This window comes from Peromyscus californicus, unplaced genomic scaffold (genome assembly GCF_007827085.1).
Source record: "Peromyscus californicus insignis strain IS unplaced genomic scaffold, ASM782708v3 Scaffold_16__1_contigs__length_79575227, whole genome shotgun sequence".
NCBI lineage: Eukaryota > Metazoa > Chordata > Mammalia > Rodentia > Cricetidae > Peromyscus > Peromyscus californicus.
In genome coordinates, this window is record NW_026294458.1 from 71945802 (window position 1) to 71962589 (window position 16788).

General features: G+C 46.0%; 1 protein-coding gene across 5 annotated transcripts in view; it reads left to right on the forward strand.

Annotated features, from left to right (window-relative positions):
- Eva1c (eva-1 homolog C) overlaps positions 1-16788 on the forward strand; it is a 73279-nt gene that overhangs the window by 40594 nt on the left and 15897 nt on the right. For all 5 annotated transcript variants that reach the window (XM_052741120.1, XM_052741121.1, XM_052741119.1 and 2 more), the window contains one exon: positions 4514-4666. In XM_052741120.1, the coding sequence (XP_052597080.1) occupies positions 4514-4666 (153 nt within the window). The remainder of the gene's footprint in view (positions 1-4513; positions 4667-16788) is intronic.

The following is a 16788-nucleotide window of genomic DNA, read 5'->3' on the forward strand; positions in this document are numbered from 1 at the left end:
GTTGACTGTACTCATAACTAGCTATATATGGCCCAAAGGTATCAGGTTGAACACTTGCCTGGAATGTTCCCATAGATATAGATATATAGATATATGTATATAGATATGGATAGATATGATATAGATAGGTAGATATAGATATAATCATCTGTCCTTATACAGAGGGGACATGGTTCAAGAGGCCTGTGGATCTCTGAAGCCACAGATATCAAACCCTACATATACTATGATTTTCATATAGATGCACACTCATGAAAAAGTTTAATTTGGACACAGTGAGAGAGATCTACAATAACCAATAATAAAACAGAAGCTATAACCATGGTTATAATAAAATAGCCACCATTAATATTCTCTGTACTTTGGGGCTGTCGGGAAGTTAGATCAGGGTTATTTGAATATAGATATTTCCACAGCGGATCTGATAACTAAGACAATTAGCCAGGTAACTAATGGGCAGGCAGCATATACAGGGTGGGTATGCTGGGAATAGGAAGATTCATGTCTTATGCAGACAAAGAACAGTTGCTGAAGAGGATGACAGACTACTCGGAATAGAGAACAGTTCAAAATTTAGGAATTATTTACTTTGGGAATTTTCTATTTACTGTTTTTAAGCTGTAATTGGTTGTGGATTACCCAAAATCATAGACAGAGACCTGCAGTGGGAGCAGGGGGTTGACTATATTAAAATCCAGCCCCAGGGTTCTCCGCCAAAGCTGGTGGGCATCTTGTGACCTGAAGCATCTTCCTGCCTGTGACCCAAGGTTTTTCTTCTTGCTTCTTCTGAGCTTTTGGTGAAGAATCACAGGAACTTCCAAGTCACGGGAAGGGGGGGCTCATGACTGGATTGTTTTCTCTCATGGTTTAAGTTTGGAGCTTAAGCACTGTTGGTTCTGTCGGAAGTCATCCAGCTGTCCTAGCTCTGGTGGGTGTGCATGTGCTATTCTGGAAGGCTTATGGTGGGAGCTTCCAAACCGCTGGGATTCCAACCCACAGTAAGAAAAACACTGTGCTTACTGGCCCAACATGGCGTGCACTCGCACTAACCAACCGAAGGATGATCTTTTGAAATCACAGCCATGTTTATTCTCATGGAATGCTCTTTAATGTTTTGGATGATTGCTAATCATTTTTTTCATCTTTTTCTTTTTTTCCTGGAGAGAAGGAAGAGTTGGGATTTCTATGTAGCTCAGACTGGCCTCAAACTGCCAACCTTCCTGCCCGGGGGCTGGGACCACAGCCGTGTGCCGCCATTCCCAGCTGCTCTGTAGTTTTTTAAATTTGCTGGTCACAATTCACTAACCTGATTTCAAGACTCATCAGTGAGTCTCGACCACATTTGAGAGAACTCAGTCTTGAGGTGTATCAGGATATGGAAATCAGGCAGAGTAGAAGAAAAATAAGAGCTCAGGAGGGACATGAAAAGCAAGAGCTTTCCTGGGGAAGCTGGCTCCCTCCTGACAACCAGCCCAGGCCAGCCCAGGCCAGCCCAGGCCAGCCCAGGCCAGCACAGGCCAGCCAGAGCAGCTTGCCATTAACTCTTGCTGCCTGTGATTTTAGGAAGCTTTGAAAAGATAGCACATCAAAAGGCTGCTGTGCATGAAGTTCATTACCACATTTAATGTGCTTAAAACAGGACTGAGTGGAGGGGAAGCCCTCAATACCAATTATCATTATTTCTAAAGTATCTTGAGGTGTCATTTATATAGCATGGAATCCACCCATTTCAAGTGAACAGTTCAACAACCATTAGTAAGTTTGCTGAACCGTGTTCTCTCAGCCACAGTCCAGCCACAGAACATTCCTGTCTTCTGTCTGAGTTTCCTCATACTCACAATCTCAGCCAACAGTTCGTCTACATTCACCTGTAAACATTTGCCTTTCCTTGATATTTCACGTATGGTCATGCGACATAATGACATTTTGTTCAGTGACAAGCCAAGTACATGATGGTGGTCCTTAGGAGATTATAACCCAACTGGAAATACCTGTCACCTAGCATTTGTACCGCATGCAACCTGCCTTTCTCAGTGTTAAATACACACATACGTGGCAGTGTGTTACAGTAGCTTGGTCTTCAGGAAAGCAGCATGCTGTGCAGGCTTGCAGCCCAGGGGCCGGAGGGTACCACATAGTATAGGTGTGTAGAGCTGGGAGTATAGCTCAGTTGTAGGGTGCACCTAGCATTCAAGAGGCCCTGGGTTCCACCCATATTACTACAGCAAGCAAACAACCCAAAGAAGTGTCATAGGTGTATACTAGACTATATCATCTAGACTCCTGTATGTGCAGCCCACAATGTTCACTCGAGGACATATTCTCAGAGCATATCCCCATTGTTGATGCATAATATGTATAATGTGCAACTATACATAAGCGTAGTTTGTGTGTGTGGTATATATCCCAAGATCCCAGTGGATGTTCCAAACCAAAAAAAAAAAATTCTTTTTTAAAAGATTTAATTAAAAAATGATGCATATGTGTGTGTATGGGGGAGTATATGTTCATGTGAATTCAATTGTACATGGAAGCCAGAGTTGTCAAATCCCCCTGGAGAAGTTGTGAGCTGTCTGATGTGGGTGCTGGGAATAGAACTCAGGTCCTCCACAAGAACAGTACATGTTCTTAACTGCTGAGCCATACCCAGCTCTGCTATGTCTCTTCTTATGTTCATGGTGAAGCTTAGTTTATAAGTTAGGCAATAATAAAGTAGAATAGCAATATCAATTGCTCTAATGAAAGCTATATGCATACAGTCTCTTGGGATTTTCTATTTAATGCTTTTAAACTGTGGTTGACCATAGATAACTCAAATCCAGGAGAGAGGAACCTTGGATAAAAGGGAGAGGTAGTACAAATGGAATTGGATGCTGCACAGTCTTCTGTGTCTGGACCATCAGAAATTAGTACTTTTTAAAAGTGGTGCACACCTTTAATCCCAGCACTCGGGAGGCAGAGCCAGGCGGATCTCTGTGAGTTCGGCCAGCTTGGTCCACAAAGGGAGTTCCAGGACAGCCAGGGCTATCTGTTTCCAGAAATAGATCTCTGTAGATGTAACCAACCGTCTTATTAAATAAGAAACACAGAGCCACTTCAGAGAAGAAAGCCAAGAGGTCAGAGCTAAGAGCCTCACCCTTCCTGCTTCAGCGATCCTCTTCAGCCAAGAGAGCTCTCCGAAAGAGAGCCTACTTCCTGTGTGTTTGTCTTTATATAGTCTAGCTGTTCTGCCTTCTCATTGGTTGTAAACCCAAACACGTGACTGCCTCGTCACTGCCTGTATGTACAGCCCTCCAGGTCCTCTATGGTATTGAGATTAAAGGTGTGCGCCACTGCCGCCACGCACTTGCTATGGCTCTAATAGCTCTGACCCCTGGGCAACTTTATTTATTAACATACAATTAAAATCACATTTCAGTACAAGTAAAATACCACCACAGATCTCTCTCTCTCTCTCTCTCTCTCTCTCTCTCTCTCTCTCTCTCTCTCTCTCTCATAAACTTTGAATCAGCAAGGTGGCTCAGTGGGTAAAGACACTTGCTGCCAAGCCTGATGACCCAGGTTCAATTTCTATAACTCACCTGGTAGAAGGAGATACCCAACACTCAGCTGTCCATAGTGCATTGTGACACTCATTCCCACACGATAAAACAAATTTAAAAATTGATGGTTTTTACCATATGCTTTATTAAAAAAAATAAGACTTTTTGCCTTGGCAGTTCGTGGAAGTGTCAACTCTGTATGACATTTTAAAGAGAGATTCCATTGTGGTAGCACAGAGATCTTCCTGCCTCAGCCTCCTAAGTGCTGGGATTACAAGAATGAGTCACTGCACCCAGCCCACCCACCCACCCCCTTTGTAAACAGGGTCTCATATATCCTCAAGTGGCTTGGACCTTGCTCTGCAGCTGGGGATGTGGGAGTTATCTTGAGCTTCCTGTCTTCCTGCCTGCACCGCCCCATGCTGAGATTACAGGCATGAGCCACTGAGGCCAATGTATGTGGTGTTGGGGATTCAGTGCAGGAATTTATGTACGCTAGGCAAGCAAACACTGCCAACTGAACTCCATGCACCCCAGCCACACTCTGTACTTCTGGGAACAAAGTACACCAGATTCAGAGAGATGGGGAGGTGGTGTGGAATTGGTGGCAAGGGCTTGTGGTACATGAGTCTTGAGCCAGCGCTTACCAGGGGGCTTCCTCCTATTAGTCTTTGCTCTAAAATGAAGCAGGAGAAACTTCCCAGGACCTGCCTTAAGCCTTTTTTCCCATTTGCACATTACTGTGACTCCTGGAGTCTTTGCTCTGTCCTCTGGTTGCTCCCCACCTGCTCCCTGCAAGGGGTCTCCCTCCCCGTCCCACAGGGCCTGAAACACCAGGCAGGCAGGGCCATCCTGCTCTGCCCTTCTCAGGGTGCAGGTCCACAAGGGCTGAGCAGCTGCGACTTCGCTGGTTCCCGGGCCGTTCCTTCCTAGCCAGGCTAATCTGTCCCTGGTTTCTGCTTCTTCTCCAGATGAACTAAAAAACAAGACTGTGTGTGAAGACCAGGAACTGAAGTTGTATTGCCACGAGTCCAAGTTTCTCAACATCTACTCTGCCACCTACGGCCGCAGGACACAGCAGAGGGACATCTGTTCCTCTGAAGCAGAGCTGCTGCCCCCCTTCGGTAGGTAATTTTTTTTCGGCTATAATTAGGCTGTTGTCTGTGTGGATCGTGGTCCTGGGTCGGCAGTGAAGTGTGGCTGGTGCCTGCAGGAGGGGGAAAGTCAAGGACAGGCTCCTTCTCCCCGTAGTGGCCTCTCTGCCCCACAGTCCTGAATCTGTTGGTGGTTCAGTCGTTCTGTGGAGGTAAACAGTGAGCCCCTGCTGTGTGCAGGGCCCGGTTCTAGGCTTTGGGAGCTCATCAGTGACCAATAATCCACCCAGTCATAGAGTGTCCTTCCAGCAGTGCACAAGGAGGCCACAAGAAAACAAGAAAGGAAGAGCAGGCTCTCCGTAGGCACGAGTTCTGCTGTCGTGGGCTCACCCAAGCACAGACTGGAAATACTTAGCGGGGAAGTTCCCATGTTGAACAGGTGCAGGCTTATTTCCTTTGTTACCAGGAGTGTCCACCTTGCTGCCCATCAGCCACACACATCCTAAGACGGCTATGAAAGAGGCCCAACACATTTCTAGATGTCAATGCCACATCACAATGTCAAAAGATGGTTTATAATACCTTCTATAACATTACATGTATAATGTAAATATAAACATGTGCTATGCTATGTTGTTCCTAGGAGCACATGCCTTGAAGGCCTTGCGATGTTTGGATGTAGCTTGCATGTCTTCCAACGTTCATGTGTCAAAATTTAATTCCTGGTGGGAGATAATAAAATGATGGAAACTTAATGCTACTGAGGCATTTGGAGGCATGAACTTTGGAGGTGATTAGAGGCAGATAAGATTATCACTGAGGAGCTCCCATGACAGAATCCTTTGAAAGAAGAGGGTGAGACCAGAGCAGACATCTCCAGACTTTCCCGTCTCTTACTGTGTGGTACCCTGTGCTGCCTGAGACTTTGCTGGGAGGGTTGTCATGAGACACAGGCTCTTGACCTTGGACCAGAGCCATGAGCCAAATAAGCCTATTTTCTTTATAATGTTACTCAGCTCAGGTAATTTATTATGGTAAAACAAAAACCCAGAAAACTAATACAGAAAATTTGCTCTGGGAATATGTGAGGTTATTACTATATCTATATCTGAGAACATGGAAGTGACTTTGAAACTGGATAACAGGCAGAGGTCAGAGGGGTTTGGAGGAATGGGTTGGGAAAGGTTTGTTTTGCTATAAGACAAATGTTATGGCGAATTCTGATGAGGGTGAAGAAGAAACTAACATATCAGCCTTAGATAGAAATGGGGAGCCTCTTAGAAAATAGGTAGGAGGCTATTCTTATATGAAGTAGCAAAAGACCCTGCTGTGTGGTATCCACTTCCTAAAACCTTGTGGAACACCACATGTAAGGATGATGGACTCATTTATTAGCTGTCTTAGTTAGGGTTTCAATTGCTGTGAAGAGACACTATGACCATGGCAACTCTTATAAAGGAGAACATTTCATTGGAGTGGTTTAGAGTTTCAGAGGTTTAGTCTATTATCACTATGATGGGACATGTTAGCGTGCAGGTAGACATGACACTGGAAAAGGAGCTGAGAGTTCTACATCTTTATCTACAGGCAACAGGAAGTGATCTGTAACATTGGGTGTAGCTTGAGCATAGGAGACCTCAAAGCCTGCCTCTACAGTGACACACTTCCTCCAACAAGGCCACGCCTCCTAAGAGTGCTACTCCCTTTGGGGGCCATTTTCTTTTAAAACACTATACTGGGTAAATGAAATTTCAAATCAACAAAAATTCTTGCTGCTGCATGGCCATTATTGGCTGCTTTTAGTCAGGTTTATAGTAAAACTCAGGATCAAAGGGAAAGATTTGAAAAACTCTCCATCTGGCCAAGGAGGAAGCAAAGAACAAGAATGTAGGGTGTGGCTGTGAAACCACTTACTGGAGAGATTAGTGTGGACAGATGCCAGTTTCTGTGATCAGAACAACTGGAAAAAGGCCTGGAGTCAAACAGGCCTGGGTGTCGATTCTGTGGCTGCTAACCCTTGGCATCCAGGCCATGCTGAGTCTTCAGGTGTACAGAAGGCAGTCCTAGCGGTGGCATGGCAGCTTCCTGAGATTTGAAAGGGAAGCCTGGAGAAGCCTGGCAGAAGTTGGCCATGGGTTGGAGTGCCCGTGGAAAGCCCCCAAATGAGGTGAGGTATAGTGAGGTTGGTATTGGTTGGGTACAGGGGTCTGGTGGGCACCTGCTGACGTTCTCAGGTTCTTGGGTTTGGAAGAAGGAATTGGATGTGGAAAGTGGCAAGCAAGGTGAGAGAACTTATTAAGAAAGAATGCTCTCTCAAGAGAGGAAGCCAGAGGAGCCTCAAGTGTACAAGTCATGTGGACTTTCACCCCCCCACACACACACACACAATTGAGGGTTCTTTGTTGTTTGTACAGTGCAGGCTTTCTCACACACTGTCTGTTGGGGTAGCTTATAAAAAGCCACAGTTTAGTTTACCTCAGACTTCCTGGAGTGACTGCAGCCTATTCTAATGGCCTCCTCTAGTCACAGCCCACGGGCTTTTCTCTCCCACGGTTTTGTTCTCCTTTGTGTAAGGCCTTCTAGCTCTCCCTCTCAGCTCTCCTCTCCCTCTCCTTCCTCAGAGCCAGGGCTGTCTCATTCTCAGAAAGGTAGAGCTACAGGCACCACGCAACCTTCAAGGCTGCAGGAGAGGAGCCCTGTGGCCAGAAAAACTGTTGCAAAGCTTGGGACCCTCCCCTCCCGGCGTGCTAAGAGGCTGGACTTGGTGTGTTGGGGTTTAGTGTCTTCCCTGCAGAGTTTCAGTCTTGCCTTGGGATGAATATTCTTTCCCACTTTTCCAGTCTTGGAAACGGGTGACTTGTGTGTGAAGCTGTGTGAAGAAACCCCTTGCTTCCTCCTGACGCTACCATTAAGAAGGTCATCACTGAGTATGAGCCCTTGACCTTGGACCAGGGCTGTGAGTCAAATAACCCTCTTTCTTTAAAGTTACACAGCCTCAAGTATTTCATTATAGTAACTAAAAACTGTAACAACAGAGATTCATACTCAGTGTCCTGAGGAACCCCCCCCATCTTATTGTATTTGTTTATATGGGGAGGGGCTTGCATGTGCCAAAGTCCATATATGGATTTCCCTGGAGAGCTGGAGGGCAGTCCACTGCTGTAACACCATCGATAACCTGGCAGATACAGGAAGGCATGTGGCTTGAAGATCCTGCCCTTGCTTAGCATAACAGAATGAAGAGTTTAAGCTCTGCGCAAGGTAGCCTGCTGACCCTGTCCTTCACCAAGCTCTTCTGTGCAGTGTCCCCAGCACACACAGTGCTGAAGACAAAGCTCTTGGATGCACTAATCACCCCCCAGTCAACATTCTGAGGCCTTTTCTTTTCTCCTGTAGTCTGCAACAGGGAGGGTTCAAAAGGGAAGGTCAAGGCTCTTGAGATCCAACTCATTCCTCAGGTCAGAACCATGCATGCAAAGACACCAACCTTTGGGTTGGAGAGATGGCTTGGTGGGGTAAATGCTTGCTATACAAGCATAAGGACCTGAGTTCTAGTCCTTTCTGGTGCTCGTACATGCATGCATGCGAATACATTCATAAGGTAAAAATAGATAAATCTTTTAGAAGATGCAAACCTTTGCAGGTGTTTTAACACATTTCTTTATCAAACTGGATGCTAAGAAGTCTTTGCTCTTTGGACAGGTAAACTGTATCAAGGTTGCTGACTGCACCCGGCAAATACTCCCCATAAGCTCATCAACTTGTCCCTTTTGTATAAATATACTTAAATGTCACCCAACTGACAAAGCACACATCATGTCTCCCCAGGTGGCCCATCCACCTCCTCTCTGACCCTAGGGTCCCTCCGCTGGTGACAGCATACCTCCAATTTGGCCTCTTGGCTCCCAGCCTTCTCTGGTCATCTCTCATCTGGACCACCAGGTTCCCTCCTTTCTCTACTGAGCAGCATGTGGAAGACTTCACTTAAGTTAAACAGACACACCCCCACTGTGTAAAATCCTGCACCCTGCCCATTGTAACCAGACTTAGAAGCCAGCTGTAATCCTGTTTCTCTGCCCCCTTCCCTCATGACCTCTGTAGCATTCTATGACCTTTCATACTCCCAAGCCTTTGCACAAGTTCTTCTTTTGATTTGGGCTGTTCTGTCACCACACCTCTGTGTGGTCAGTTCTGTCACGCTTCTTAGGAGTCACCTTGAATGCCAGACTGGAGAGGTTTCCCTACCACCTGCCAGAACAGAGCTTTGTTGTTGCCAACCTCATCTTCATGGTGGAAACCTCCACACCATGAGTGGGTGGCTCATCCTCCCAGAGGCTCAGCTCTGCAGGGACTGTGTCTGTGCGATTCTCAGCGACCGGAGTGGTGCCTGTCACAGGATGGGAGCCCTGTGAATCAGAGCTCCTTGTAAGCATGGCGCAGTGCCCATCCTTGACTCTAGATTGCAGGCTGGGATGTGGGCCTGGTTTTATCACAGCCTCTGAGCTCTCCTGAGATGCTGGAAATCCAGGTTTTAAAAAAAAATGAAATGTTCCAACTTTTAAAACACTGAACAAGCCAAAGAAAACATGCCTACAGTCCACATCCGGGCCACAGGCTGCCAGTGTGTGTGTGTGTGTGTGTGTGTGTGTGTGTGTGTGTGTGTGTGTGTTCTCTGTTCGCTGTTCCAGCCATTCCCGAGGCCCAGGCGCATGGCTTTGAAGAAGGGGAAAGGCACATTTGGCCTTCACCCTAGACCTGGCTTGGGCTCAGATGGATGCACACATGAGAACTGAGGGCTGGTTCTCATCAGGGGCCTCTGAAGGGGAGCCCTGTGGTTGGCGTCCCAGAGCATCTGGCTTTCGAGATTGATTTGTATATTTTCCTATGCATATGAGCTGAAGTCTAGTGGGTCCACGTGCTTTAGACTCAGCACACCCCCCTGGAAGCCCATGCTTTGGTGGAGATGAGATGGCCTGCCAGGTACATAGTGGCCGAGGCTTCCACAACAGCTCAGCATGGCTTCGGCATTCAAAGACTGGGAGGAAGATATTTCTCAAACTTTCTAAAACATCATCATTGTCTTTGGCACAAACACAGTAACAACATCAAACAGTAATAACAATAAGATTCAGCTTCAGCTTTACCCATCAAATGACAAGATATTTATTTTTCTGAACTTCTTCTAAGCCCTTATGTCTCAGAACAAATTTTGTAATTATCCTTTGGCCTCTCAATTTTATAGCAATAGTCTTTTTCTGTCTGGCCAAGAAAACCCCCAACTCTGCCTACCATCTTGCTCAGAGGACTCCCTACTGGGAGGGTTTTGTTGCTTCTGAGTTTCAGAATACATTTTGTAGACTGTGTGCTGGTGGTTTTTATTGGCTATTTCTTTGGGATAAATCCCCACATGTTTTATATCAAAAGAGGGTGGGGTCTGTTTATATCATCAGAGCGCTTCCTGACTTATATGCATAAACTTACCAATTTGTATGTACAAGCACATGTGTGCCAATTTGCATATATAAATAGGGAGGTAGACTTTTGGGTTGCCCTGCAACTTTGCCTGTCTGATGTTTGATTTTCCTGAAGGTTTCCAACTTAAGACTTAGAAATAGTCCTGTACTATTGCTTTATTTTGCCTTCCTTGGATGACGAGTGACTGTGAACATGTCCCCACACTTTGTACGGGTACACATTTTCTCTAGCCTTTCTCCCTCTTTCCTCCATGCTGGAGTCTTGATTGATTGATTGATTGAGCAAGTTCATAAATTTTTTTCAAGTCCTGGTAGAGCAGAGAATGACCCACATTTTAGTATTTCTGAACTTGTAGCTTGGGTTTGCTACATACAGCTGGCTACTGGTTTCTTCAAATGACATTTTATTTATTATTTGAAATTTTCATACATGTATACAGTGTATTTTGCTCTTATCCACCTTCTACTAGCTCTATTCAACTTCCCCTGGACCTCCCATCCTATCTTTTTTATGTCTCCAACTCTGTGTCTCCTTTAAAAAATATTATCCACTAGTGCTGACCTCTTTGGATTCCGTCTATGTCAGGTGTGGAACCATTTCAAGAGAAACTGGCTAGGAGAGGCCTCCCCCATGGTAGATTTCACTCCATGTGTGTGCCACCCTTGTGTGTGAAGTCACAGCAGTGATGTCGCTGTGCTGTGACAAGCATCCCCAGGGCTGCCCAAAGCCTGGCTATTGATGGGACACACTGTCTTGCTGAGCACAAAGCTATGAGAGTGATCCCACCTCAACTGTGTTCTGGGACCACAGAGAAGACAGTGGCCCCCACATCCCATCTGAAAGGCAGCAGGCCGGGCCAAGCATGGGAAGGCAGGTGCTGTGGTCATCAATCTTGGCTGCACATCACCACCTTGTCCAGGGTAGGATGTCTGATAACTATCTATGTTTCCTGCAGGTAAATAGTTGTATTCATATGGCATAGCATAGAGAAAGATAAGGAGGCAGTTGCTTAATACCCAAAGGGGCAGGCCAGGCACCTGGGGGAACTTCTAGCCTGCTGTACCCATTCAGGATGCTCGATGCTGGGATTTCCATCAAAACCCCTAAATTTTCTCCAAAATTTTCTTCACGATCCTCCTAACTCTTGTTCACTGCCCTGTCCCAAAGCCACCACCTCAGCCACGCATTCCTAAATATCAACCTGTGTATTCATTTCCTATCACTATGTAATTAAACACTCCACAGTTTAATGGGCTCCGATAAAACACATATCATCTTGCGGTGTCTGTGGGACAGGAATTCAGGGGCAGCTGAGAGCAGAGGTTCTTGCCTTGAGTGTGGGGAGGTCTCCCAAGGTTACAGCTCTGGTTGGAGGGCTGAGCTTTCAAGGTGGCCAACTGATACGATGGGAAGTTGGCATTGGTGGTCGTAATAGGCTTCAGTCCCTCCCCTCACAGGCCCGGGGTGTGTTCGTGAAGTAGCAGCTGGCTTCTCCTGGGAATGGGGTGTAAAATAATAAGAAGCCAGCCATCTGTCCTCCACTGTATCGCATAGACCTGGCCTGGTGTGTGTGGGAAGAGGGTATTCATGGACATAAATCCCTGGAGATAACTATGGCTGCAAACCATCTTGAATTCTGCCTGATGCCCCATTAAAACTCACACACTGAAATCCTTACTGCCAGTACCTGAGAATCTGCCTTTACTTAAGGATAGGATCTTTAAAGGGGAGATTAAGTTGACGTGGGGTCATTCAAGTGGGCCCTGACCGGTTAAATTTGTGCCTTTATAACCAGAGGAAGTCAGGCATGTGCAGTGTGAAAGCCATGTGAAGACAGACAAGCCAGCCAGAGGCCCCAGGGAGCCAGCCCTGCTGACACCTCAGTCTTGAACTTCCAACTTCCAGAACTGTCAAGAAGCAGGCTTCCAGGCATGAGTCTGGGGTACTTTGCTGCTACCCTAGCAAATGAATATCAAAGCAGATGGTTACAACTGATAAGTGACAACAAAAGGTGACATCTACCATCCTATGGGTCAAACACGATGAGGTCTGAGTTCTTTGGATTAAGGGTGGCCCAGCCAGAGGCATTTCTGAAAGATCTCGAAGTGAGCCGGGCCTGTTAGCACTAAAATTCATCCGGGAGAATGGAAAATGAAAGAAAGGCATGAGTTCAACGGGCCGTCACAGGTCCTGTGAGCACCAGTCAGAGCAGCCCTTCAATTCCGGCCAGGAGGGAGCCTTCCCAGGGAACTGGGCACCGGGGTGTGCCTCCACCACAGCGTGTCATTTCCTGCTATGGTCACATTTTCTGGGTGGGCTCCAGGGATTCTGCTATTTCCTTAATAAGAGAATGAGAAACCACACAATGGGCCTCAAAGGCTAGGCTAAGGCTGTCCCAAGGCCAAGTGTGGGCAGGCCTGGACTTTTCAGCCAAGATCAAGGTGCCAGGAACTCTCCACTGCCAAGACAGGGCCACTTAAGAGCAGCCAGCCCAATTATCTAAATAAACACTGGCTTGCAAGAGTGATTAACTTCAGTCATAGCGTTAAAGAATTGCCAAAAAGTAAGAATTCAAATGGTCGAACATCTTGTTATCACATGTATTGGGGAGGAGGGAGCTTGGCAGCGACAGAGGGTGCCGGCAAAGCCTGTGTGGGTGGGAAATAACCACCTTTAAAGAAACAACGAAATCCTGGGAATGGTGCAGAGCTCAGCATCAGTAAGGGCACAGCCAGCCCTGAGTCAGCCCTGAATTACCTTGGCCACTTCCTGAAGTCACGGCTAAGATAAATACTCTGGTGACAAAGAAAAGTCTTTGAGGCAAGGTAAGTTCTCTCACTAAAGTATGGAGTGTGCTCAGAGTCTATCAGCAGGGGTCCTCATATCTTAGACCTGGGAAGTTGTTTCTATCTTCTATTAGTCTTTAAGACTATGTTCAGGGGGTTGGAGATTTAACTCAGTGGTAGAGTGCTTGCCTAGCAAGCACAAGGCCCTGGGTTCGGTCCTCAGCTCCGGAAAAAAAAAAAAGACTATGTTCAGGCTGGACTGAGGATGTAGCTCAGTTGGGAGAGTGCTTACCTAGCATGCACCAGGCTCTGGGTTTGATCCCAGCATTGCATAAACTGGGCATGGTGATGCATGTCTATAATACCAGTACTTGGGGAGACGAGGCCGGAGGAGCAGAAGTTCAAAGCCATGTTGATGTCGTGGGCAACATGAGACCCTGGCTCAAAAAAACACTAATAACAATCCCCTCCCCAAAAATGGTCAGGCATCTATTTCTTCATAGCTTTAAGAAGCATAAGCTTTCTAGAACATTCATTTCCATCAGCAGTACACAATGGTGCCATTTCCCTAAATAATAGCTTGTCAGTGTGTCACAGAGTTCATGTTCTGGCACTCTTTGACAGAGCAATCTATGACCAAGAAGTCCCATGGAAAGTCCCATATTTGCATACAAATATTTAGTTCTAAAGGAGTTCAATGAGACATTGCTTATTGTGTTAAAAAAAATGGGAAAAAAAGTGTCCCACAGGATGTTGCAAGCAGACGAAGCACTTAAAATGGGATTGGAGAGATGGCTCAGTGGTTAAAAGCATGCACTGCTTTGGCCAAGGACCCAAACTAGATTTTCAACCACCTGTGACACCAGCTCCTGGACCATCCCAAGACCTCTGACCTCCGCAGGTGCCAGCATTCGTACACACACACACACACACACACACACACACACACACACACACACACAAACACACACACACTGACCTACATACATATACATAATTAAAAATAAAAATCTGAAAATAAGGCTTATGTTTACATGTTTGCAAATATATTAATAGAAGGGAAGAGCCACACACAAAGTTAAGTGTGTGTGACACCATTGACAGAGAAATGTGGCAAAAGGATGTTCTTTTAAAAAGTTTTGGATTTATTTACTTTAGTTTATGTGCATGAGTGTTTTGCTTGCGTATATGTACGCATGTGCCTTGTGCCTATGAAGGTCAGAAGAAGGCGACATTAGATTTCCTGGAACTGGAATTACAGGCAATTGTGAGCTACTGTGTGAGTGCCGGGAACACAACCAGGTTCTCTCCAAGAGCAGCAAGCGCTCTTAACTGCTGGTCCATCTCTCTAGTCCCTCTTCCGTTTTGAAAAAGGGTCACAGATTCCTGATCCTCTTGTCCACACCTCCCAGGTGTGTGCACCCACACCCAGCTCAGACAGGTTAACAAGCTCAGGAGGATTTCCTTCCCAAAGAGCAAGGTTTGCTGGGGAATTTTTCTCTCCAGTGTTCATATTTTAAAATATGAGCTCACATATATTTCATAAAAAGAAAAAAAAAAGAGTTGTATTTTAAAACCTTAGATTTCTAAGACAAATTTTGAAACTCACACAGACACAGTCTCCCCTGTACAGGCAACTTCTGCAGGGACTAGACCCATCTGCGTTCCCTGGAGAGTCACGGACTTTCCTACTTAGAGAGGTCAGAGGGCATGGGGCTGGTTTTAGTCTGGTGTATACATACAAATTGTGGCTTAGAAGAAATAGAACTTTTTAAAGAAGATTCTATTTGTGTGTGTGCATGTGTGCGCGTGCGTGTGTGCATGTGTGTGTGTGCGTGTGCGTGTGCCATATGTGTGTACAGTACCCGAGAAGACCAGAAGTGGGTGTCAGGGTCTCTGTGTAGGTCTGGAAACCAAACTTAGGGTGGACCCATTTCTCCAGCCCTTGAACAGTTTTTTTTTTTTTAAACTGGTAAATGTTCTCAGCTCAGAAGCCTAAATAATAATGAAGTTTCTGAAGACAACAAAAACATATCTACCCAGCCTTATGCACCCACAAAGCAGTAAGAAAGTAAAATGGGAGAATGTTGAAAGGATAAACTCTCCAAAGTGTCTGGGGAAAGCTAAGTTATACCAGGAGTAGTCTGAATACTATTGCAGAAACCTTTACATTTTTAAAAACATACCCCAAGACTCTCAAACACTGGCTTCTATTTCAACACAGATTTCATTTTTGCATTTAAGGAACTGAAGCCCAAGATTAAGGAAGCTGAGGCAGGGGGATCACCAGTTCTAATCTAGCTTGGCATAGACAATGAGATTTTGTCTCAAAGATGAAACAAATAGAACTCATTAAGGAAGCTACCAAGAATGACTCACACTTATAATCTTGGTGTTTAGGAGACTGAGTCAGGAGGATTGCCACAAGTTCAAGTCTAACCTGGGCTACAGAATGAGACACTATCTCATAAAAGTTGTTTGTTTTAAAACCAAGCAAGTTCACATATACTCTTCCATTTTAAAACCATGTTAATTCTCAAGATGTTGTGAATAACCTTAAATTAAGTATGTTGGGGTGATGAATCTACTCTTCCCTACTAATCAAATGGCCTCTGCCATCTTTGTGATTCCCATTCACTTCCCTCCACACCTCTGTTTCAAGCCTTAGTTGAGAATGTATCGCATACTTGTTTTCCCTTCACAGGAACAAAGAAGGCAGACAGTGTAGACCAAGGCTGTGGAAGCCACATTGGTCGTTGTCACAAACACCGCTTTCCCTCCTGCCAGCCAGCGTTCTGGTACTGTCACAAAACACCTGAGGTCATCAACACACAAAGAAGGGAGGTTTATGTTGACTTGTGTTTTCAGAGGTTTCGGTCCATGATTGGTTGGCTCTCACACTTTGGGGCCTGTGGTGAGGAGCACGTCATGGTGGGAGTGTGGTTCAGCCAAGTTCTCACTTCATGACCAGAACACCAAAAAGGGAGGAAGAGGAGGGGGCCAGGGGCCAGCACCTCCACCAAGGTCATGTGCTGTGGGATGTTCTGTATGGCAAGTGTGTTGCTGATTGGTCAGTAAATAAATCACTGATTGGCCAGTGGCCAGGCAGGAAGTATAGGTGGGACAAGGAGGAGAATAGAGCTGGGAAGTGGAAGGCTGAGTCAGAGAGACACTGCCAGCCGCCATGATGACAAACAGCATGTGAAGATGCCGGTAAGCCATGAGCCATGTGGCAAGGTATAGATTAATGGAAATGGATTAATTTAAGCTGTAAGAACACTTAGCAAGAAGCCTGCCATGGCCATACAGTTTGTAACCAATATAAGTCTCTGTGTTTACTTGGTCGGGTTTGAGTGGCTGTGGGACTGGCGGGTGTCAGAGATTTGTCCTGACTGTGGGCCAGGCAGGAAAACTCTAGCTACAGTCATGCCTTTGATGCCTGGAGGACTTTTCACTAGGCTTGTCTACCTCCTACGAGCACCAAGTTGGGGAGGCTATGGGAGGACATTTGAGAGCCAGACTGTAGTGACGTCTAACACCAGGTGGCTTCATGACAGTGATGGTAACCAGGTCCCCTGGGTGCTAACACTAGATACTGTCCATGAGGGGTGTCAGCTGATGATCACACTGGCCCATGTGCCAGTGCATTGTTGTCCAGGTAGGGAAACTGAGGCTTTGGAAGGACAGGGGCCAACCTGACGCTGTACTCTTAGAGACTACTGTGTTTCCCTGCTGCTGAAATCGTGTGGAATCTTAACCGTGGCAGACGCACCAGTCTGTGATTGTAGCCGTGGTCAGTGTTCTGTTGTTATTAAAGAGCAGAAACCAAGGAACTAGTAAAGAATAGGAGTTTATTTAGCTCAAAGTTGCGAGGGCTGAGAAATCCAAGAG